We start from the raw sequence: 25589 nt of genomic DNA on the forward strand, positions 1-25589 counted from the left end.
TGTGAGTCCAATAGTTGGCTGTGATTACCTGCATCTGTCTCAGTCGCTGGAGTTGCCTCTCAGAGGACAACCATGCTGGGCTCCTGTCAGCAAGTACATAGATGTTTTTCCATCGCAAATGGCTGTCACCCAGTGTAGTCTATCCCATGTGGCAGAACTCAGCTTTCCTCAATTAGAAAATGGGGGCTTCAGGAGCACCAGTCCTTATTGCTGTTTGTGACTCTGTAATGACAGTGTGAACAGCTTGTATTAGACTTATTTTTTGCTATGTACATGTTCACACTGGCTTGTTGTACATTACAATGGTACCCATGATGGTTTGGAGACAGATTTCTAAACAAACCTGGTGAACAAACATGTGAACCCCAGCATCCTACTCTCTCACCGGCCTGCTTAGAACACTATTCATCCATGAGGTGTTTTTAAGACCATCCTCCATCCGCTAAATGCTTCTTACTGTCACTATTTCCTAAGCATGGTAAATTCTTTACACCTTCAATTCTACTGTCCTGTATTTCAATTTAATATTGGAGTTCTGCCCAACACATGAGATGCTTTATAAAAGCGCCAAAAAATAAACTGCAATTGGATCCTATACATAAGTGGTAAATGTGAAGAGCAGAACTTGTAGATTTAAGTGACAATAAAGTTCTCCACGTTTAGCATCTTAACTGTATTATTACTATAAGCAAGTCCCTGGCTCAAATGTTTTGAGCAGATTCAGCCTTGATGGTGAAGTTATTCAGAGGTCACACCCTGATGTAGGTAGGATTTGAGGAGCACACAAGGAACCTCACAGGTGGCCACATCTGGCTACATCTGACTGATGCTTCCCATCCAGCCCCAGGGAGGACACACCATTCCAGCTACCCTGCTTATCCACATTCTCCTAATCATTATGGGCAAAGATCCTGTGGTCAACATGTCTAAAAAACAGAACTAACTTGAGGTCACCACACAGCACCCAAGAGCAGCACTCAAAGCAGGACACAGAGAAACATTAAAGCCTGCTAAGCCAAAACAAACTTCAACAAGGCACCAGAAAGAACCTTCCGCTTAGTCTGGTTGGCAGGTCTGCTTGGGGTCCTTGATTGGCCAGTGAGTCTTTCTCCTCCTCAAGGTTAGAGTGTTCTTCCAGTCCTGTGCCAAACCTTTCACATATCTCAGTTCAGGTTTGCACTCCAATAGCATTTGTTCCTGTTCTCCAAGAGCCTCATCCATCTGCACCCCCACCCAGCACTGGAGGAGGACACACCATTGCAACTGAGGCTGTTCAGCTGCTTTCTCCTCCCCTTTGTTGGCAGTGATCCTGCACTCATCATGACCTGACTTCATAGCTTGCATTAGAATTCCTCAAAGCACTTCCCCTTCTTCTTCTTCCTAAAATCAAGGAGGATAACCTGTTATTGACTTGCATGGGCGATATAAAGCTGGCCCATTAGTGGAAGGATTCCCAGGCTCTTAATATTAAAGCGAGATTTCAGGAAACAAATGTTTTGCTTTGTGGCCTCTTAAAATTCCCTTCCACCAGATAGTAGGTATGAAACAACCCCATGAGAAAACCAGGAAACAGATGACAAACACTGTGGAGCACTATTATTATTCAGCAAATCTTTCTCCATGGTAAGGTGGGGAAAATTTAACAGTTGTGTTTGCAGAGGTTCTCTAGATCAGCATATCTCATAGAGATTGTGAATTTTTCTGTGTATGTAGAAAGGAGATTATAATGTCCCAGAGACAGTTGTCCTCTTCTTCAAATAATGGCTGTCTGCCAAGGGAAACTTCAAAATCAAGGACTTATCTTCTGGTGAAAGGGAGCTGCAATTTCCCTGAAACCAGAAAACAAAACTTTCATTTCCTAAAGTCACACTTTAAAGTTAATAGCCTGGGCACCCTTGCCATTGTGGGTCAGATTGATATCTTCACTGCAGCTGAGGAATAGGCTGTGTAAGATATTCACCTTGATTACAGGAAGAGGAAGGCAGGTGCTGTGAGGAAAGCTCAAGCAAGGTCTGAATTTAGGTCCTGGGAAGTGCAGCTTCCTTATTTACAAGGGGAGGAGCAGTCAGCTGAGCAGCCTGAGCTGGAGTTGTTGGTTGTCCCCTAGGGCTGGTTGGTGTGAAAGTCCTCTTGTAAGGCACGCACAGATGCTAAGGGAGTGCAAACCACTCCTAAGGTTTGGAAAAAAGTTTGGCCCTGGACTACAAGCACACTTTAACCTTGGGGCGTGGAAAGGCTTACTGGCCAATCCAGACCTCCAGGCAGACCTGCCATTCACAGAAAAAGGTGTGATCTTCCGGGTACCTTTCTGAAAGTTCACTGTGGCTGTGCAGACAAGGATAGTTCACTGTTTCCTGCTCTGAGCTCTGCTGTTCCATGCTGTGCTGTGAGGGGACCTCAAGGAAGCTCTGAAATTGAGACATGGTAAGCACAGGGCATCTGCCCACAATGGGGAGGAACAGGTGGCTGAGCAGTGGGTGCTGTAGTGGAGGGTCCTATCAGGGGTTGGATGGGAAACATAAGCTAGAAGTGACTGAGTGTGAGGTTTCTAATGGTGCTTCTTACTTTCTCAATGAGGCAGTGTCCTCTGAATATATTCACTATCATGGCTAAATCTTCCCAAATCAGTTGGACTTTTGGTTTGCTTGTAGAAACATCAAGGCTGCTTTTTTTGATTCTGCAACACATGTCCAAAACATTTTGTGTTTTACATGGCACATTGAGAGGGCAGGTATGAATCTAATAGTCCCATTTTAACGTGGCTTTTTTTTTTTTTTGCAGTTTTTACAATTCTTTACATGTATAGTGTTTTGAATATTGTGTGGCAAGGGGATCTTTTTTTTTGTTTCAATCTATTTGATATTTTGGATGCTTTGTGTACCTTAATAGGAATCTTTGTCTTTAGTTTAGAAATTGTTCATTTATGATTTCATTACAACTATTTTCTTGACATTTGAGCTGATATTCTTCTTCTATTACAGTCAATTGTAGTATTTGCTTTTGGTTTGTTGCAGTGTTCCTGGTTAATTATTGCCTGGAATCTTTTAGATTCCAAATATTTTTGACCAATACGTACTGTTACACTATTTATCTTCCTTTCCCTGTTGGGTGTGTGAAACTTGCCTCTGTAGTATTCCATGTGCTAGCAATTTCAATGGTCTGCACTCAGGGACTTAGCACCTGCTTAAATCATTACCTGCCTCCATTAACTGCTGCAGTTTTCAGGTGTGCTTTATATACATGGAGCACTAGCTTCAGCTGCTCTCTGTATTTGTTCCCTGTTTCTGTTCTCTACACACGCCCCCTCTAAAGTCTTTCTCTACTCTCATCATGTTCTCTCTGCTCCCTATCTGTGTTCCAGTCTACAGGCCCTCTTGTGTCCCTCTATCCCTTCCCCAGGTTCTCACTCCTGTCCTTTCCATAAAACAACCTCTTTTGTATCAGATCTCTTGCATGTTTTAATTTTTGAGGATCTGCCGAGACAGGACAAATTGGAATACTTGGTGGCATATTTCCCTGGCTTATCTTTATTATGTTCCAATGAAGATGTATAAGTACCTGGTTTTGGGGCAATAATAGGTCTAGATACTGGTCTCTGGGTTTATCTGGTTTGGGTGGTAATTTTATTCCTGAGTTACTTTTTGTTGTCTGTATTTTTACTGGATGTTGGCTGAGTGTAGCCCCTTTTACTGACCTGTTTTGTTCAGGAGGGAATGCTTGCTAATGTTGATAGTTGGGAGAAGTGTCAGGCAGGAAGATATGATCTTATCAATCCACCAGGAGACATAGTCAGGAGAGAGGGTAAGCTATCACTGGCATTTGTTAGGGACAACTGTGTAAATTGCATGTGGGATAAAAATTGTGTTGTAAATTTTATAGAAACCTACTTTGTTTCCTGGTAGGTATGGAATGTGTTTGAAAAAGAAGTGTATATTCCTGGCTAATATAAGACGAAGGTGTATTCTGAACCATTGTACTTAAGAAAGACATGACTTGCTTTTTGATTTTATAAGATTTGACCTTCGAGATATTGCCTTGACAGTGTCAGTCAACACTTTAGAAATTTGAACTGTGTAGGAGCTCCTGCAGACTATTAGGATCACTGTAGACTGAATGCATTTCATCACAGGATAAACATGAGCCTATAACATCCAGGTTCAGAATGGAATTGATTGAGTCCCCTGGGTATCCCCACACCGCGGGGCTCTAAGTTTCTGCTGGGTTAAGTGCATCCTTTCCACCTGAGTCCAGACATTGGAGTCCAGTTACCAGATACCAATGATATTCAGCAGCTTTAGGGGCAGCCCATGTTCCAGTTGTTGGAGGACCCTCATGGAGACTAACCTGAACGTCTGCTACTTATGTGCTGGAGCTCTTTGTCCAGCTTTTGGGTGCTATTTAGTTGATGTCTCTGTCTCTCTGTGTCCCCAATAATCCAGGTTAGTTGAGATTTTTGGTCTTCTTGTGGAGTTCCTATCTTCTTCAGCGCCTTCATTCCTTTCTCCGACTCCTTCATACGAGTTCTATCAGTACATTCAATATTTGACTCTGGATCTCTGCATCTGTTTCAGTCCACTGCTGAGTGGATTCTCTCAATGGATAATTATCAAGGCTCATTTGTGTGAGCATAGCAGACTATCCATAATAATGTCATGGATTGGAGCTTGCCCATAAGATGGTTTACCTGTTAGGCAAGTTTCCCTTGGGCATTCCCTCAGTCTCTGCTCCATGTGTCCCCCTGCATTTCTTTTGGACAAGATAATTATTTTCTTTGTGTCTACTGTGTTGTGATTGAAACAGATCCTTCTGCTTTTTTCTCATGCTCCCATGCAGTCACTATTTGGACTCTGTCCCTAAAATACAGTATAAACATTTGCTATTTCAGTCTAAGCTATTTTGCAAGCCTAGTGGCTTAATATTTTTAATTTTATTCCTTTTGTTTTTGTTTTTCAATTTTTTTTTCTCTGTGAAGCCCTTCCTGTCCTGATAGTTGATGTAGAAAATACAAAAGCCAATTGAAATGCTTTAGCACAATAAGCATATGCTTTTGTGCAACTCTTCATCCACATCTTTAATTTTGAAATTTTGTCAATTACATTGTTTATATTCTATTTCTCAAGATAGCATATCTTCATTACATCAGTACTATCTGAGGCTACAGAATCATTGTTTCCAGGTGTATAATATTCTGCCTCACTCTTGTTTATTTTTCTCTGGAATTTTTGGATAAATTACAGTATTTACTCTGTGTGCATGGATATGAATATCATGTATGCCTCATCTTTCCTTTTGTCAGAAGATAGTCTCAGAACCCTTGATATTAAAGTAATGGGTAGTTAGTTGTTCATTCCTATGTGTGTGGTAGAAATTGACAACCATTATGTGGAAGACCAGAAAGAATATTCCACTGCTAAACTCTCTCTCCTGCCCTCTGTTGCTTATTTATGATCAACGTTTTCATTACTAGTATTTTCATCTGTCCATTTGGAACTGTTTAAACATGCATTCCATTTTGGTAAAATTGTATTAATGGTGCAGTTTAAACTAGTGCAATTAACAGTTCTGCAAAATGAATACAGAACTCCAGTAAATGTGTAATTTTTTGTAGGAAGGTAAGTAAGGAACAGTAAGTTCTCTATCATTTTTGTTTCCTTGGTTGATTTTTTGCAGGGGATTGAAGATCTGAACATATAACTTTCTCTGTCCTGTAACACATTACATAGACCATGCTTGTATCCAACTTAATGACATAAATCAGTCTGCACCTCTGTGATTAAAGACATGAGCAAATACACCCAGCTTACCCATCATTTTTATATTTAGTAATTGTTCATACAAGTTTTCAGATGTGTGCTCAATACTATTGATCTGTTTCCCTTGCATCTCCCTCTCAATTGCATTTCTCTTGAAAGGCTATATGCTATTCCGAGTGTTCAGAAGTGACACAGGTGAATCTTATAATGCAAGTTGCTTCAAAAATGACATAGTTACTAGATGATAAATTCTGAGTCATAAAATAAGTGGAGGAAGCACTAGAACTGAATTAATATATTTTCAAAGAAGCATACATTTACTTTACAGTAATGTCCATATACTTCTTTCTTTTGTACACATATATGGGATATTTTAGGATGCAGTGACTTTGGATGATGTGCTTGTGACATTCACTGTGGAAGAGTGGGATATGCTGGATTCTTCCCAGAAGAGTCTCTACAAAGATGTGATGTTGGAGACGTACCTGAATCTTACTGCTATAGGTAAGACTGTGAATTCTTTTGACAAATAAGGAAACAAATGTTTCTTGGTTATTGATGACCTTCTGTTATTTCAATTGGTAACAATAAAGATTGAACTGAATAAATTGGGTTTGCTGAGTTTTCATGATAGCTTTCACTGCGCTGTGAAAATTCACAGAACTTGAATTTTACCTTATTTCTAATAATATATCATTCATTTTCCGCTATGGTGTTTTAGGCTACAATTGGGAAGATCATCATATTGAAGAACATTGTGAAAATTCTAGAAGACATGAAAGGTAATTTTCATATGCAAGCTGATACACTTATGCCTCTGCAGAAAAGTTGATATGTTCTGGAAGCTCTGAAAAAAGCAAAAATTAAAAAAAAAATCAATTGTTTAGTTGTAGCTATAAATATACTATTTTTACCAAACTATGTACCTCAAATTCAGTTATTTGTTTTGTTTATCAATTTGATGTGTTGCTCCGTTAAAACTATGCTGTGAACTTACCGATCTGTATAGTCTCATAATACTTAGATATTGCACATTGAATTGTGCTAAATTTATAGCTGAAACTTTCTAATAAGCAAATAGTCCATGGTAAAGTTGGTGATACTCACATTCTTGTACTGACATTGTCAAGTTTGTTGAGAGGGCAGTTTATGAGAATCAAGAATAGTGTAGTGGTGAGTCATTAAACTAGATACTGTATTTTATAAGAAACAAAAATTCAAATTTGTAAATGCATTGCAGAAACCTTTCATTTGTTATATGTCTTTTATTAGATACAGCATGTATCACAATGAATAAATTTCATGTAACCATAGGGATGTTGAAAGAAACAAACTACATTTTTTTTCAAAAAGATTAAGAAGATATGTAGCCTTCTGCCTTTGATAGATTTTCTGAATTTCTTAGACATTTGCAATTAATTGGCTTTTGAATTTTACTGGGAAAGTCCCCAAAATCATACATGGTTACATTAGGGCAAGATTCCATGTAGCTAAACTTGTGGATTTGTAGCTGTATGAAACACAAGTGTATTATGTTAGGGATTATTATTACCTGGTAATTGTTTTCAGAAATTATGGTTAGGAACAGTCATTATGTTTTGAGGAACAAAAGTAAATGATGAAAGCTTTCTGAATATTGTTAAATTATGCAGGTCCCCTATGACCTGGGACATGAAATTTGTTTCAATTCATGATTAAATGGAGGTTGGCAACAAAATTGCAGTGCTTAGAGCAAGTTTCCTTTGATTGTTCCCAACATTTGTATATCACAGTAATCTTTAAATATATTAGAGAACACATATTGAAGAGAAATTTTATAAATATAATCAGTGTGAAACAACATTTTCATAACAGTAATCTATGAATGCATAAAAGAACATATCCTGGAGAGAAATGCTATGAATGTGCAATTTGGTAAAGAAAGCCTTTGTATGTAGCAGTAATCTTAGAAACCATAAGAAAAATTCATAATGCAGAGAAACATCATAAATGTAGTTAATGGGTTAAAGTTTTGTATTTTCTACGATCTTTATACAAGAGTAAACTCTTTAGCATGTAATTAATCTATTAAAGCCTTTGATTATCACAGTAGGTTTTGAGAACCTTCACAAATCTGTGACAAAAATATTTTGGTATGTACTTAGCCAACATACCTATACTGTGTTACTCAAGGTTTTTTATTTTGTAAAAAAAATTTGAGAAGTGTCAACAATAAATTCAAATTTTATGAGATCTCTCCATTTTATTTGCACTTGCAAGCTCATTTTTACATACAAAGGCCACTAATTTGTATTTTCTTTTTTAGTTATTCATGTATCCAACAACTTTGCTGACAGTGTTCATCAGCTCTAGCAATTGCCTTTGTGAAGTTTTGGTTCACTTATGGAAACTAACATATCAGCTACAAAGAAAGATAATTTTACTTCCTCCTTTCTAATTTATATTATCTTCCTCTCCTTCAGTTTTATTGCTCTACCTAACTTTTACATAATATATTGAATATATAGTTATAGAGAGAATGGAACATCTTATCTAGTTTAGGAATTAGTGGAATTAATTTGAATTTCTCTCCAGTTAATTTAAGGTTGGCTCTAGACTTGCTGTAAAGTGACATTTTTATGTTCAGGCATGCCCCTTGTATCCTTAATCTCTGCATGAATATTATCATAATGTGGTGTTGAATATTGTCAGAGAATTTTACGTCATTTCATGAGATGATCAGTTCTTCTTTTTTCTTACATTTTAATTCCATTATGTTGAATCATCACTGTGTTTCTTGAATGAAGCCTTCTTCATTGATCACAGTGGATGATCTTCTGATGTGATTTGTATTTTATTTTATTTGTTTTTTCTCTTAAGTATTTTTGCTTCTATGGTTTTAAGGAAAATTGGTCTGTAATTCTGTTTTATTGCTCAGTCTTTACTGACAGGATATATGAGTCATCATGGGTTCAGAAAATAAATTTCCTAATATTTCTTTTGATTTTATATTGTTCAATACACTGACAAGTATTCTTGTTAAAACCTCTTTGAAAGTCTTGTAGGATTCCACCCTAAAACTCATGTCCTTTGATTGTGTTGGTGGCATATTTGTGATGAATTATGTTTTCCTAGTTTATGTCTGTTAAAGTTGGTTCTCTTAGTTTCATTTATTTTTGTTATGAGGAATCTATTGAGGAAATTAATCATTTTTTTTTTAGAATTTCCAATTTGGTGGAGTGCACCCTTTTTAAACCTATGTCATTACCATTCTCTGGATTTCTTAATTGTCTGTTATGTTATCTCCAATTTCATTTTAGAGTTCATAAAATTGTATATTATTTATCTTTTAATAAAGGTTTGTTTATCTTCTCAAATAAAAGACTCAAAAGACTAACTCCATGTTTCATTAATTCTTTGAATTGTTCCTCTTCTTTTTAATTGATTTCGGCCACCAAATTTATAATTTCTTGATGTCTCCTCCTTGTTTTCATTACTCCCTCATTTTCCTCTCTTGTAGTCTTTAAAGTGTGCAGTTAAATTACTAGCATGAAAGCTCTGAAATTTTTTTCATGTAGGCATTTTGTGCTGTGAACTTTCTTCTTAGCTCCACTTTCAGGTTCTTTGTGTTCCATGAGATTGTGCATGTTGCACATTCATTTCCATTGAACTCTAGAAAGTCTCTAATTTCTTCCTCTGTTTCTGTGTAGACCCATTTTCTCTCACACAGTTAGTTAGTAGTCAGTTAGCTGTCCCCCTTCACCTCCTACAGCACTGAAACATCAACAGGTTTTTGGCCCAGATGACGTGTTTTGTCTGATCATACAGTGTGGGGTTTCCTGGGTCTGGTGCAGTCAAGGACATGAGGAGCCCAATTTCTAGGAGCCACTCTCGGGGCTGTCTTGTTGCTCTCTGGGATGGAGTTTGTCCTAGCTCATCAGAAGGCTCCTTTCCTCCCCGTGGATATGAGAGGTAGCAATGGCACGCCAGCCATCTGTGTCTTGACTGTGGCGAAAAGATAACCTGACCACAATGTGGAGGTCATTCCTAAGTCTATAAAACCACAGGAAGCAGACGCATCAGAACTGGAAGTGACCATTTGAAGTAAGTGACTGTACTACACCTGGAAGTGGCAGTGATGTGACAGGCAGTGACTGGCCATAATCGGACGTGAGTGTACATCACAGGAAGTGGCTCGCTTTAAGAGGAAGTGACCATTCAATGGCTGTAAATGACCACCACTGTCATAGGAAGAGGCTGTGTCTTGACAGAATGTGACTGTGATATAATAGAAAGTCATCGTACACCACAGGAAGTGGCTTTAATGTCGTTAATATCCTTTTTTAGCACTAATGTCTTTTTCAGAGCTGCCAGTTCAGCTTTCTGGGCTGACATTCCTGCTGGGTGTGGTTCTCAGTATTTGACACCACCGTTGTCCCAGCATTCCTCTGTCCATCCTGAATGAGGCTGCTGCCTTTGGTGAATCTCGTTACCCCTGAATCTATCTGAGCAGCCATACAGAGGCTCATCCAGTGAGGTCTGGGTGTGGCAGCACGTCAGTTGGGAAGTTATCCTGGGGGCATTCAAGGAGGGAGGCTGGCAATGAAACGTTCTGCCATCATCTTTAACCAGGAGGTCAATTGGTCATCCATAAGAGATCAGTAATTGGAAATGAACACAAATCAATCAGTAACCCATCATCTATCGATCAGTATTCAGTCTGGGGCTGAATGTCCACCTGCCAATCAGCCGGAACGGCGGGGTGGGAGGAATGGTTGTGGCCCCTGAGGTGGGTCTCGCGCCAAGTCCTCCTGTACCATGATGTACGGCTGTTGGTCTGGATGTGATCCCGGTCCTTTGTGAAAAACAACGGCCTTCACGGCCCTAATGGTAGCCAAACCAAAAGTTCCTATGGCTGGCTATCCTACCCCTAAATCAGGCCATTCCAAGGCACAAAAGGTCTGCCACTGTTTTTTCTTAATTTCTACTGATAAATTCCGTCCTCTTGCCCTAATTTCCATCCAATGGTCCTTAGTCAAAGACAAAGGGGTTGTCACTGTCTGCCCCATGACAAAAACAAAAAACAAAAGGTACAAGAACCAAACACAAGCAATAAACACCAGCACGACCAAGCACATTCGTCTGTGTCTGGACTTAAACAGCCAAACACAACTTCTGACGGGGTGGTATTCTGCTTCCACTCCCTTCTCGGTAGAAGAAGCACTCTGTCCCTTTCGTTCCTGAAAACCAGCTGTAATTCATGGTGTTCTGATAAGACACATGACGTTGTTTCAATTTCCTTGTACATATAAAAACTTGCAATGTGTCTGACTATGTGGTCAGTTTATGAATAAGTTTCATGAGGTGGTGAGCAGAAGGTATATTATCTTTTATTTCAGTTGAATGTTCTCGAAATATCAGCTGTATTCATGTCCATGCTGTCAGTTAGCTGGAATATTTCTCTGTTTAGTTTTGGTCTGGAGAATTTTTCCATTGCTGAGATGGGTATTGAAATCACTTAGAATATGTGTATGAGAGTTATTATATCATTTTAGCTCTAAAATTGTTTTTTTTTTTTTACTAAGGTTGAATAACTTGTATTTTAGGGAAATATAATCAAAATTACAATGTCATCTTTTGTGATATTATTCCTTTGAGGACTATATAGTACACTTCGATTCCTTTCATTATTTTTTGGGGGGGATAAAATCTATTTTGCTAAATTTTAAAATGGCTATACGAGCTTGCTTCTTTGGTCCACTTGATTTCACTTGAATATATGTTTCCACCCCTTTATCTTGAAGCAATGCCTGTTCTTGATGTTGAGCTGTAATTCGTATATGCAACAGAAGGATAGTTTTGAGGTAGCATCCATTCTGTTAGCCTGTGCCTTTTTATTGGTGAATTGATATAATGGATATTGAAAGAGTTAATGAATAGCGATTGTTAACTTCTGGAATTTTGTTGTTGTTGTTGTTGTGGATACTGCTGGTTGTGTTGTTATTAGTGTGTGTGTGTGTGTGTGTGTGTGAGTTTGTGTGTGAGTGTGTGCGCATGTGTCCAATTTTCCTTCTTTTGCAGATAACAAAAGATTTTTTACTACCTGTGTATCATTAACTGCTTTGGGTTGGATTCTTCTTCTATCACTTTGTATAGGTCTGTATTTGTAGACAGATATTACTCAAATTTGACTTTATCGTGGACTGTCTTATTGTTCCGTTTGTGTTGATTAAACTTTTTCTACATATAATGATGTCCGCATCTGTAGTTTCTGCAGCACATGTGTTCAAACCTTTCTTTCATTAACAGACTCCAATCAAAAGTCATCTGTGATTTCAATACATCTTCCTTTATACGTTTTTTGACTTTTATACCCTTGCAGCCTTTAGTATTTTTTCTTTGTATTGTATGTTTTGATTATTATTCAGGGAAGAGATGTCATTTTATTGACCATTCTGTTTGGTGTTTTGATGATTCTTGTACTTTGACAGGTACCTCCAACTTTAGGTTAGGAAATTTTTCTTGTATGATTTTGTTATTAATACTTTCTGAGACATTGATCTAATATTCTCCTTCCTCTATTCCTCGTATTCTAACTGTTTTGTCCTTTCACAATGTCCTGAATTTTCTGGATATTTTCCATCAGAAAGTATTAGATTCAACATTAGTTGGATTATGTGTACATCCCTTCTATATTATCTTCAATGTTTAAGATTTGTCTTCCATCTCTGTATTCTCTCAGTGAACCTTGACTCTCTAGTTTCAATGTGCACTCCTAAATTTTTATTTCTAGTTGTCCCTCAGTCTGTGTTTTCTTCATTGCTTCTATTTCTTGGTCTCAAATAATTTGTTTCCTTCAACTCTTGATTTGTTTTTTTGTTGATTGTATTTATAGAATTTATTGGTTTCCTCCACGTTTTTGTTTGTGTGTTTTTGACTGTCTTTGAAGGATTTATTGATTTCCTCCAATTTTTTGTGTTCTCCTGGATTTCTTTAAGTGATTTCGCAGTTTCCTCTTTAAGACCTCCATCAACTTCACATAGTTGGCTTCATGCCTTTGCCTTATAATCAAGCTATGTTGGGATATTTAAGACCTTCTTTGGTAATATAAATGGACTCACTGTCATTAACCAGAAAGGGATAAATATTGGTCCTTATTACATCATCTTTTGCCAACATCATGGAATGGAATGGTGTTATCACTTCTCGAAGTGAAAAGTTCCTTTTCATGTGGATGAACTTGATATACAATAGATTGGATCCATACAATGAAATTTATTGTGGGGACCACCTAAGAAACCATGATAGAAACAGAATGAATACTACCAAATTGATTCTATATTTATTTGTTTAAAAAGTCAATAATTAATTTCAAATGCATCATTGCTATAATCTCTTGTTTGATTTTATTCCCCTATAATTCCAGATAATTAACAATCCCTTCATGCTTTTTATTTTCATATCATTTTGATTATTTATTTCTGTTGTCAGAAATGCTGCCTGTAGCTGAGGCTTCCTCTTTTCATGTAATTGAAAATTGCTTTGAGCAGTCCATCATTTCTCTGCTGCTCAGTGCTGGAACATGTATCTCGCAACTCTTCCAGACTCTTCATTAACTGTTCTGTGAAAAGCAATAATAAAACAGTAAGTGGGCTTCCTCCAACCTCTCTGGCTTTTCTCGGGGCTTAAAATGAAGAGGCGCCTGTGCTAGAATCAATTTCTAAGACCATCTTTGAAGCATGGTTATTCACAGTACAAAAAGGGTTGGAAAAAAGAAGGTAAAAGCTTCCCTGCTTTGACTGTGATTGGTAATAGCAAGTAGCTGATAGGTAATCAATTTTAGATGATCAATAAATGTCCTGACTGGCCATTTCTTGGATCTGCACACTAGGCAATCAAAAATCTGGATAAAATACTGAACTTATGTTAAACCAAATTACTGTAGTTACACTAGTTCCACCAAAATTGGAAATCTGGGTATCATGATGAGTCCCTATCTACAAGGAAAATTATTTTCAAGATTTAAACTATTCAGCTTGAGAGAAAAACTTATAAGCAAAATTTATGTGCTCTAATATGGGATCGTAGACTCTGGGCACATGGCCATGAAGCCTGGCACATTTTACAATAATTTTGGGATTATAATTACATCATTTCTTTCCTGCATTCCTAGATTACTTAATAAAAATGCATAAAGCCTAATTCTGGGGAGAAGAAAGGTAGATGGTGCTTTAGTTCCCAGGCTTGGTGTCTGGGGTTGAGACCATGAAGGAGAGAAGAGGAAGGAGAATGGACCATGGGGTAGGTGGATTGGCCAGGAGGACTGGCCTGGGTGTTTGAACAGCCTAGGTAGAACATGACAAGTAATATCTCACTGTTATTAACAGGAACTATACAACATAGGCTGTCCAAACTCTAGAGCATTAAGTCTTGTTATAAATACTAAGTCTTTTATTTTTACCTTTATGATTCAAGTGTAGTAAAAAATAAATAAAAAATAATATTTACCACAAGGTGTCTTTAATTATTATTTTTGTCTGATGATTGAAATGGATTGAAAATTAAGATGACAGAGGATACTCAATAGTCCTGGCTCTTGTTGTTTCAAAAAAAATGTCACAGTTTAATCAAAAGTACAAGCTGTGACAAATAGTCTACACAACAGGTATGTCCTAAATTGTGTAATAATTTCATTCTAATTCCTATGGTTTGTTGCTACTTTGTTTCCAACCCAAATCCCCAGTATAAGAAAGCTTAGCTCAATCAGTTAACCAAACAAGCTACAAGCCTAGATTAGGCAGATCTCCAACTACTCTATTTTCATCTATGTTATCCCATACAACTTGCAGCTTCTCCAGGCCCCCAGCTTCTCTCTCTGCTGCCTCCCTGTTCATCTCCTGTAGCTCCTCCCCTCCTGTTTATCCCACAACTTGGAGAAATGGTGCTTTGCAGATCAGTTTTAGGGTTTGTATTCGCTGCTGCTGCTGCTGCTGCCCTTAAATTCTCTAGCGATGACTCACTTTACCACCGAGAAGTTGTTGATGGGATAAGGTAAGTCCACATCTTGAGGTTTTTCCTTATGGCCTATGATTGAGGCATCTGTCTGCAAAAGGAAGTATCTTGGCTTCCAATTTCTTTTCATATTCTCCCACCTGCCATCTTATGAATCCTGTGCTTCCTTTCCACCTGTAGGTGCCACTAATATGGACTCTGTTTTAAAAGGTTCTTTGGAGCAACTCCTGTTTATGTTGTCTGGAAATTGGGAGTTTGATTCACAGGTCAGCATGCAGTAGCAGGCCGAGCCACTCACAAACACGTAATGAATACATCAGCAGTCCAGTTCAGTAGAGTCAGGTTAGCAACAATGGTGAAAGACCCACTCTTCTGAATCCAACCTTCTTTCACTATGGTAACATTGCTCATGATGTCTCCCCCAACTTGGTCAGAGTAGCTACATGGTTTTTTAAACTATTGTTATTAAATAGATATTCGTGGTCCAGATACAGAGGCCACACATGGATCTGGTGGGTATCTAGTAGGGGAAGGCCATGAAAACCTGCCGTCTAAAAAATCATCACATAATGGCCAGCATGAGGTTTTGTTTTTTTATTAAGCAGCAGCAAAGCCTCCTTCAAAACAAGACACTGACTTTGCTTATTGCAAGAAAAGCTTAGTAAGGTGAAAGCAGTGAATAAGCAAAAGCATCTGAATATGAGAAAGAAATCAGAAGCCTGTAGAGCAGTTCATAGCCTTGATGTCAGCAGTGTGGTGAACTGTGAAGAGAGGAGGCAGCTAGGCTAAAATTTGACTTAGTGCCATCCTTACTTCAGAAGATGAGCACATCTCTTGGTACATGGTGTGTAGTTACTGATCTAGTAAATTCCTTTTAGCCAATTTACCTCCATTAACATCAATTTAATTGATGCAATTTATTTTATTTTAGATGCAATTTGCTTTATTTGGCATTGATAGTGGTATACCTTTATATTTTTGCCTTGAGAATATATTATGTTTGCAGTACTGTGTCATAAATGAGGTATATGGGATCTTGATCATCTGTGTCTTTCGATAAATAACATATTAATTATATAAAGTGCACATTATGTAGAAATTACCAAGAGAGCACAAGGTGTCAATTAATTTGAACTCATTGTTAACCCATAAGGGCAGCAGAGGACTGAAAATAAATCCTACTAAAATTAATATTCTTCTAATTCAGTAAAATGCTTAGGAATCTAGTGGTGTAGTGTACACAGAAACATTAATTACAAGGTGGAAGATAAGACACCGTACTTGGCCACTCCCACTACAAAGAAAGAAGCACAAAAGTTAGTGTGCCTATTAGAACTTTGGAGACACCACAATCCTCACTTGGATTTGTTACCCAGCCAGGATTCCAAGTTGCCAAGAAAGCTAACACTCTGACTGAGAGATGAAAACAAAGGGTACAGTGCATTCTCTGTATTCCATGCTTTGTCAGTCAGGCTGTGAGAGACTCATCTACCTAGACACTCCCCAACAGTTGTGTATCCAAATTTGTCAACAGATGTCCAAATTCTCCATTTCCTAAACAGCTCTCATCTGTCCTTCAGACATTTCCAAAATATTCTATAACTGAATTAACGACAGTATATCACACACGACTGCCTCCAAGTGTGGTCTAAATGTCACAAATCTAACAACACCCCATTACTCCATGCAGATCACATGCCCTGTTTTCCAGGAGATAAGTGTTTCCTGGAGAGAGATAATGACCACCAAGCCTGAGCATGGACAGTGATCTCTAGCCTGGTCTCTAGAGTCCTTCCTTGCATGGGAAGGATATAGCTGGGAAGCCCTACATGGCCATATATTAATAAATTTCATATTCTCATGGAAAAGACAATTTTTTGCCCTGGGATCCTAATTACAATATCAAAATTTATCCAGAATTAGCTGACCTGTGATCCTAATTTGGCGGCTCAGAGATACTAGTTTCTGAACTGGATCTTGGCGAGGAGATTTTGAAGCATGGTGTCTGTGAATTCCAGAAGATTAAGACAAGGAGATCTCCGAGTTGAAGATCGTCTGGGATTAAAGTCACAGTAACACATGGCTTTAATCTGGGCCACAGCCTCTGCTGGAGACTGACAGCCTTAAATCTGGGCCATGCCCCCTGCTGGAGACTGACAGCCTTTAATCTGGGCCACGCCCCCTGCTGGAGACTGACAGCCTTTAATCTGGCCCACGCCCCCTGCTGGAGCCTGACAGCCATAAATCTGGGCCACACCCTCTCCTGGAGACCTACATAAGGACATTGGAAGGAGGCAGACACTCTTTTCTGCCTGCTTGCCTCATCGGACTGAGAGACTGCTCGATCCTTGGACGTCCATCTAGAGCTACTGCTGACCAAGGTTGGGGAGTTGGACTGCAGACTGTGAGTCCTCGAGAAACTCCCTAAATATATAGAGACCACCCATATGTTCTGTGACTCAGAAGAACACTGACTAATAAAAGCATTGTGATGGGACAGTGGGGCACTGTGATGGACAGTGGGGCATTGTGATGGAACAGTGGGGCATTGTGATGGGACAGAGGGGCACTGTGAAGGGACAATGAGGCATTGTGATAGACAGTGGGGCCTTGTGATGAGACAGTCAGCACTGTGATGGGGCAGTGGGACATTGTGATGGGAGAGTGGGGCACTGTGATGGAACAGTGGGGCACTGTGATGGGACAGTGGGGCCCTGTGATGAGACAATGGGGCATTGTGATGGACAAGTGAGACATTGTGATGGGACAATGGGGCATTATGATGTGACAATGTGTCATTGTGATGGGACAATGGGGCATTATGATGTGACAATGTGTCATTGTGATGGGACAATGGGGCATTATGATGTGACAATGTGTCATTGTGATTGGACAGTGGGGAATTGTGATGGGACAGTGGGGCACTGTGATGGGACAGTGGGTCATTGTGATGGGACAGTGGGTCATTGTTATGGGACAGTGGGGCACTGTGATGGGATAGTGGGGCATTATGATAGGATAGTGGGGCACTATGATCAGAGAGTGGGACATTGTGATGAGACTGTGGGACACTGTGATGGGACAGTGGGACACTGTGATGGGACAGTGGAACATTGTGATAGATCAAAATACCAGTATGCCAACACAGAACACAACAAATGCGTCTACAAACATGTAATGTTTCCAAGCTATGAAGACCCCTTGTGTATGGCTCTTGCCTTAATAGCCGTCTGTTTCTCTGCATTCATAGCTGTGCTACTCTGTGTCTTTGTCAAGCACCATGACACTCCTATTGTGAGGGCCAATAACAGAATCCTCAGCTCCGTATTACTCATTTCCCTCATGTTCTGTTTTCTGTGCTCCTTTTTCTTCATTGGCCATCCTAACAAAGCAACTTGTATCTTACAGCAAATCGCATTTGGAATTGTGTTCACTGTGTCTGTTTCCACAATTCTGGACAAAAGAATCGCTGTGGTTCTGGCTTTCAAAGTCACAGACCCCAGAAGAAGGTTGAGAAAATTCCTTGTATCTGGAACATCCAACTGCATTATTCCCATATGATCCCTGTTTCATTGTATTCTGTGTGCAATATGGCTAGCTGTTTCTCCTCCCTTTGTTGATATTGATGAACATTCTGAGTATGGTCACATCATCATTGTGTGCAACAAGGGCTCAGTTACTGCATTCTACTGTGGCCTGGGATACTTAGCCTGCCTGGCCCTTGGAAGCTTCACTGTTGCTTTCTTTGGAAGGAATCTGCCTGACACATTCAATGAAGCCAAGTACTTGACCTTCAGCCTGCTAGTGTTCTGCAGTGTCTGGGTCACCTTCCTCCCTGTCTACCATAGCACCAAGGGCAAGGTCATGGTTGCTGCTGTGGAGATCTTCTCCATCTTAGCATCCAGTGCAGGGATGCTTGGATGCATCTTTGTGCCCAAGATCTACATCATTTTAATAAAACCAGACAGAAATTCTATCCAAAAGGTCATGGAAAAATCATATTTCTGAAGAAATATTTAAAAAATCTGTCAAACGTTGACACATATCTATCAATTATTGGATTACAGTAATGTATCTAGTGCATGTATCTAGTTTTGAAATCACTGTCACTGGCTCCTCTATTGATGGCTAGAAGTATCATGTCTGCCCGTCTTGAGAACTTTCTCCATAAAATCTTAAGTCATTCAGTTGCTTTGTTTATTCTGGAAGAAATAAAATTCTCAAATCCTTATTACATTTTTATTGATCATTTTGCTTTTGTGGATATTTTTCCCGTGGTAACTTCCAAGAAAATTTGATAAGACAGTTGTACCTATGACCTTGTAGAGAAAGTGAGTTCCAGAACAGACATAGCTACAAATAGAAACTACATCCCAAATCAAACAAACAAATTAACTGAATAATCTACAAAGAAGAACTCAGATCACAATTTCTTATTTCCAGTAGGGGCACATATATGACAGAGTACTGCATGTTTTTTCACCTGTTCTTAAATAAATTGGCCAGTAGTCTGAGACAGAAAATTTCTTTTTCTGCTCTCAAGTACAAAATATTATATCCAACAATGAGTAGAAAGTATGGAACCCAGTGGTTGAATTATGGAATAGCTGGAATAGTCTGACCGATAGGGTGACCCATAGGAAGACCAACAATCTCAACTACCCCAGACAACCAAGATCTCTCACACACTATGCCAATAACCAGGCAGCATAACCAGCTGATATGAGGCCCTCACATATATGGCATAGGACGGCCTGGTTTGACCTCAGTGGGAGAAGACAAATTGACTCCCTGAGAATTGGTAGGACACAGGAATTGGGAAGGTCTGAGAGTTGTGAGGTGTGGATATCCTCTTGGAGATGGGGGAGGAAGTATGTGAAGAGGAAGAGTCAGGGGGCAAATGAGGGTGATAACTACTTAAGTTTAAATAATAAAGATTAAGGAATTAAAAGAACAGAATAAAATAAAGAAGCATGTAGGTATGTGAACATGCTATTATAATGAATGTATGGAAGGGATTGGTAAAAAAATTGATATAGGAATGTAGTATTTTTTTTTTCTCAGCGTCTGCCCTTGGTGTGGAGTTCTGAATGAGTTCCTTGACTCAAAAATTCAGGAAGATATAATGGGAGCCAGATGCTTTGATTATGCTGCTTCCTAGAAAACAACATATCCAAAAAGACAATTGGGTACATGTAGATGTACTAAATCTTCCACATCTGTCAATTCTCCTCACAAAATTGGTTGAATAATCGATTTAAAATGCATCAACATTAACAAAACCCTTCCTCTAGTTTAGAGTGTGCTTCCAGCCCTGTGCCAGACCTTTCACATATCTCAGGTCAGGTTTGTGCTCCCATAGCATTTGTGCCTGTCTTCTTAGAACCTCATCCACCTGTACTCCCACACAGCACTGGAGGAGGACACACAATTGCAACTGAGGCTTGTCAGCTGCTTTCTCCTCCCCTTTGTGGGCTGTGACACTGCACTCATCATGACCTGACATCATAGCTTGCTTAGGAATTCCTCACAGCACTTCCCCTTCATCTTCTGAAATCAAGGTGTATAAACTGTTACTTGAATTGCAGTGGAGGTATAAATTTGGCCCATCAGTGGAAGGAGCCCAGGGCCTTAACATTAAAGAGGGATTTTAGGTAACATGTGTTTTGCTTTGTGGCTTCATACAATCCCCTTCCAGCAGATGATAGGTAAGAAACAACCCCGGGAGAAAACCAGGAAACAGATGAAAAACACAGTAGAGCACTATAGTTTGTCAGCACTTCTTTCTCAATGGCAATGTGGCTGAAAAACCAGCAGTTGGGGTAGCACAGGTTCTCTAGATCAACATTTCTCATAGAGAGAGTGAATTTTTCTGTGTATGTAGGAAGATTTATTATAATGTCTCAGAGACTTTTGTCCTCTTCTTCCAATAATGGCTGTCTGACAAGGGAAACTTCAAAATCAAGGACTTATCTTCTGGTGAAAGGGAGCTGCAATTTCCCTGAGTTCAGCATGAAGCCAAAAAAACAAAAATCCTGTTTTCTAAAGTCACCCCTTAAAGTTAATAGCCTGGGCACCCTTCTTCTTGTGGGTCAGATTGATAGCTCCACTGCACCTGAGGAATGGTCTATGCAAGATATTCACCTTGATTACAGGAAGAGGAAGGCAGGTGCTGTGAGGAAAGCTCAGGCAAGGTCTGAATTTAGGTCCTCGGAAGTGCAGCGTCCTTGCTTACAAGGGTAGGAGCAGTCAGCTGAGTAGCCTGAGTTGGAGTTGTGGGTTGTCCCCTAGGGCTGGTTGGTTTGAAAGCCCTCTTGTAAGGCAGGCACAGATGCTAAAGGAGTGCAAACCACTCCTAAGGTTTGGAAAAAAGTTTGGCCCTGGACTACAAGCACACTTTAACCTTGGGGAGTGGTAAGGCTTACTGGCCAATCTAGACCTCCAGACAGACCTGCCATTCACAGAAAAAGGCGTGATCTTTCGGGTACCTTTCTGAAAGTTCACTGTGGCTGTGCAGGCAAGGATAGTTCACTGTTTCCTGCTCTGAGCTCTGCTGTTCCATGCTGTGCTGTGCGGGGAACTCAAGGAAGCTTTGAAATCGAGACATGGTAAGCACAGGATATCTGCCCTCAATGGAGAGGAAGAGGTGGCTAAGCAGTGGGTGCTGTGGTTGAGGGTCCTATCAGGGGTTGGATGGGAAACATAAGCTAGATGTGACTGTGTGTGAGGTTTCTAGTGGTGCTTCTTACTTCCTCAATGAGGCAGTGTCCTGTGAATATATCCACTATCATGGCTAAATCTTCCCAAATCAGTTGGACCATTGGTTTGCTTGTAGAAACATCAAGGCTGTTTTTTTTTTTTTATTCTGCAACACATGTCCAAAACATTTTGTGTTTTACACGGCACATTGAGAGGGCAGGTATGAATCTAATAGTCCCATTTTAACGTGACTTTTTTTTTGCAGTTTTTACAATTCTTTACATATATAGTGTTTTGAATATTGTGTGGCAAGGGGATTTTTTTGTTTCAATTTATTTGATATTTTGGATGCTTCGTGTACTTTAATAGGATTCTTTGTCTTTAGTTTAGAAATTGTTCATTTATGATTTCATTACAACTATTTTCTTGAAGTTTGAGCTGATATTCTTTTTCTATTACAGTCAATTGTAGTATTTGTTTTGGTTTTTTGCAATGTTCCTGGTTATTTATTGCCTGGAATCTTTTAGATTCCAAATATTTTTTGACCAATAAGTACAGTTACACTGTTTATCTTCCTTTCCCTGTTGGGTGTGTGTAACTTGCCTCTGTAGTATTCCATGTGTTAGCAATTTCAATGGTCTGCACTCAGGAACTTAGCACCTGCTTAAATCATTACCTGCCTCCATCAACTGCTGCAGTTTTCAGGTGTGCTTTATATACATGGAGCACTAACTTAAGCTGCTCTCTATGTTTGTTCCCTGTTTCTGTTTTCTACACACGCCCCCTCTATAGTCTTTCTCTACTCTCATGTTCTCTCTGCTCACTATCTGTGTTCCAGTCTGTAGGCCCTCTTGTGTACCTCTATCCCTTCCCCAGGTTCTCACTCCTGTCCTTTCCATAAAACAACCTCTTTTGTATCAGATCTCTTGCATGTTTTAATTTTTGAGGATCTGCTGAGACAGGACAAATTGGATTACTTAGTGACAAAATTCCCTGTCTTATCTTTATTATGTTCCAATGCTGATGTATATGTACCTGGTTTGGGGGCAATAATAGGTCTAGATACTGGTCTCTGGGTTTGTCTGGTTTGGCTGGTAATTTTATTCCTGAGTTACTTTTTATGGTCTGTATTTTTACTGGATGTTGGCTGAGTGTAGCCCCATTTAGTGACCTGTTTTGTGGGTATGTTCAAGAGGGAATGCTTGCTAATGTTGATAGTTGGGAGAAGTGTCAGGCAGGAAGATATGATCTTAGCAATCCACCAGGAGACATAGTCAGGAGAGAGGGTAAGCTATCACTGGCATTTGTTAGGGACAACTGTGTAAATTGCATGTGGGATAAAAAGAGTGTTGTAAATTTTATAGAAACGTACTTTGTTTCCTGGCAGGCATGGAATGTGTTTGAAAAAGAAGTGTATATTCCTGTCTACTGTAAGACGAAGGTGTATTCTGAACCATTGTACTTAAGAAAGACATGGCTTGCTTTTTGATTTTATAAGATTTGACCTTCAAGATATTGCCTTGACAGTGTCAGTTGACACTTTAGAAATTTGAACTGTGTAGGAGCTCCTGCAATCTATTAGGATCACTGTAGACTGAATGCATTTTCATCACAGAATAAACATGAGCCTATAGCATCCAGTGTCAGAATGGAGTTGATTGGGTCCCCTGGATATCCCCACACCGTGGGGCTTCAAGTTTCTCCTGGGTTAAGTGCATCCTCTCCCACTAAGGCCAGACATTGGAGTACAGTTAAAGGATACACATTGAAGTCTAGTTACCAGATACCAAAGATAGGCAGCAGCTTTAGGGGCAGCCCATGTTCCAGTTGTTGGAGGACCCTCATGGAGACTAACCTGAACTTCTGCTACTTATGTGCCAGGAGCTCTTCGTCCAGCTTTTGGGTGCTATTTAGTTGATGTCTCTGGCTCTCTGTGTCCCCAATAATCCAGGTTAGTTGAGATTTTTGGTCTTCTTGTGGAATTCCTATCTTCTTCAGCGCCTTCATTCCTTACTCCGACTCCTTCATACGAGTCCCTCCAGTACATTCAATATTTGACTCTGGATCTCGGCATATGTTTCAGTCCATTGCTGAGTGGATCCTCTCAATGGATAATTATCAAGGCTCATTTGTGTGAGCATAGCAGAGTATCCATAATAATGTCATGGACTGGAGCTTGCCCATAAGATGGTTTTACGGTTAGACAAGTTTCCCTTGGGCATTCCCTCAGTCTCTGTTCCATGTGTCCCCCTGCATTTCTTTTGGACAAGATAATTATTGTCTTTGTATCTACTGTGTTGTGATTGAAACAGATCCTTCTGCTTTTTTATGCACCCATGCAACCACCATTTGGACTCTGTCCCTAAGATACAGTATGAACTATTTAAGTCTAAGCTATTTTGCAAGCCTCGTGGATTAATATTTTTAATTTTATTCCTTTTGTTTTTGTTTTTCAAATTTTTTCTCTGTGAAGCCCTTCCTGTCCTGATAGTTGATGTAGAAAATACAAAAGCCAACTGAAATGCTTTTGCACAATAAGCATATGCTTTTGTGCAACTCTTCATCCACACCTTTAATTTTGAAATATTGTCAATTACATTGTTTATATTCTACTTCTCAAGATAGCATATCTTCATGATATCAGTACTACCTGAGGCTTCAGCATCACTGTTTCCAGGTGTATACTACTCTGCCTCACTCTTTTTTTTTCTGGAATTTTTGAATAAATTGTAGTATTTATTCTGTGTGCATGGATATGAATATCATGTATGTCTCATCTTTACTTTTGTCAGAAAATGGTCTCAGAACCCTTGATATTAAAGTAATGGGTAGTTAGTTGTTCATTCCTATGTGTATGGTAGAAATTGACAACCATTATGTGGAAGACAGAGAGAATATTCCACTGATAAACTCTCTCTCCTGCCCTCTGTTGCTTATTTATGATCAACGTTTTCATTACTAGTATTTTATCTGTCCATTTGGGACTGTTTAAACATGCATTCCATTTTGGTAAAATTGTATTAATGGTGCAGTTTAAACTAGTGCAATTAACAGTTCTGCAAAATGAATACAGAACTCCAGTGAATGTATAATTTTTGGTAGGAAGGTAAGTAAGGAACAGTGAGTTCTCTATCATTTTTGTTTCCTTGGTTGATTTTTTTGCAAGGGATTGAAGGTCTGAACATATAACTTTCTCTGTCCTGTAACACATTACATAGACCATGCTTGTATACAACTTAATGACATAAACCTGTCTGCACCTCTGTGATTAAAGACATGAGCAAATACACCCAGCTTACCCATCATTATTATATTTAGTAATTGTTCATACACGTTTTCAGATGTGTGCTCAATATTGTTGATATGTTTCCCTTGCATCTCCCTCTCAATTGCATTTCTCTTGAAAGGCTATATGCTATTCCGAGTGTTCAGAAGCAATACAGGTGAATCTTAAAATGCAAATTGCTTCAAAAATGACATGGTGACTAGATGATAAATTCTGAGTCATAAAATAACTGGAGGAAGCACTAGAATTAATTAATATATTTTCAAAGAAGCATACATTTACTTTACAGTAATGTCCATATACTTCTTTCTGTTGTACACATATATGGGATATTTTAGGATGCAGTGACTTTGGATGATGTGCTTGTGACATTCACTGTGGAAGAGTGGGATATGCTGGATTCTTCCCAGAAGAGTCTCTACAAAGATGTGATGTTGGAGACGTACCTGAATCTCACTGCTATAGGTAAGACTGTGAATTCATTTTCCAAATAAGGAAACAGATGTTTGTTGGTTATTGATGACCTTCTGTTATTTCAATTGGTAACAATAAAGATTGAGCTGAATATATTGGGTTTGTTTAGTTTTCATGATAGCTTTCACAGTGCTGTGAAAATTCACAGAACTTGAATTTTACATTATTTCTAATAATATATCATTCATTTTCTGCTATGGTCTTTTAGGCTACAATTGGGAAGACCATCATATTGAAGAACATTGTGAAAATTCTCGAAGACATGAAAGGTAATTTTCATGTGCAAGCTGATACACTTATGCCTCTGCAGAAAAGTTAATATGTTCTGGAAGCTCTGAAAAAAGCAAAAATTAAAAAAAAATCAATTGTTTAGGTGTAGCTATAAA

The 25589-nt window shown here is 39.0% G+C and overlaps 1 protein-coding gene across 1 annotated transcript in view; it reads left to right on the forward strand.

The window, feature by feature from the left end:
• LOC127673205 (zinc finger protein 433-like) overlaps window positions 1-25589 on the forward strand; it is a 78581-nt gene that overhangs the window by 50911 nt on the left and 2081 nt on the right. Inside the window, 6 exon segments of the mRNA XM_052168810.1 lie at window positions 6131-6257; window positions 6475-6535; window positions 14685-14783; window positions 17933-18068; window positions 25068-25194; window positions 25412-25472. Of these exon segments, the coding sequence (XP_052024770.1) occupies window positions 6131-6257; window positions 6475-6535; window positions 14685-14783; window positions 17933-18068; window positions 25068-25194; window positions 25412-25472 (611 nt within the window).

This window comes from Apodemus sylvaticus, chromosome 22, assembly GCF_947179515.1.
Source record: "Apodemus sylvaticus chromosome 22, mApoSyl1.1, whole genome shotgun sequence".
Lineage (NCBI taxonomy): Eukaryota > Metazoa > Chordata > Mammalia > Rodentia > Muridae > Apodemus > Apodemus sylvaticus.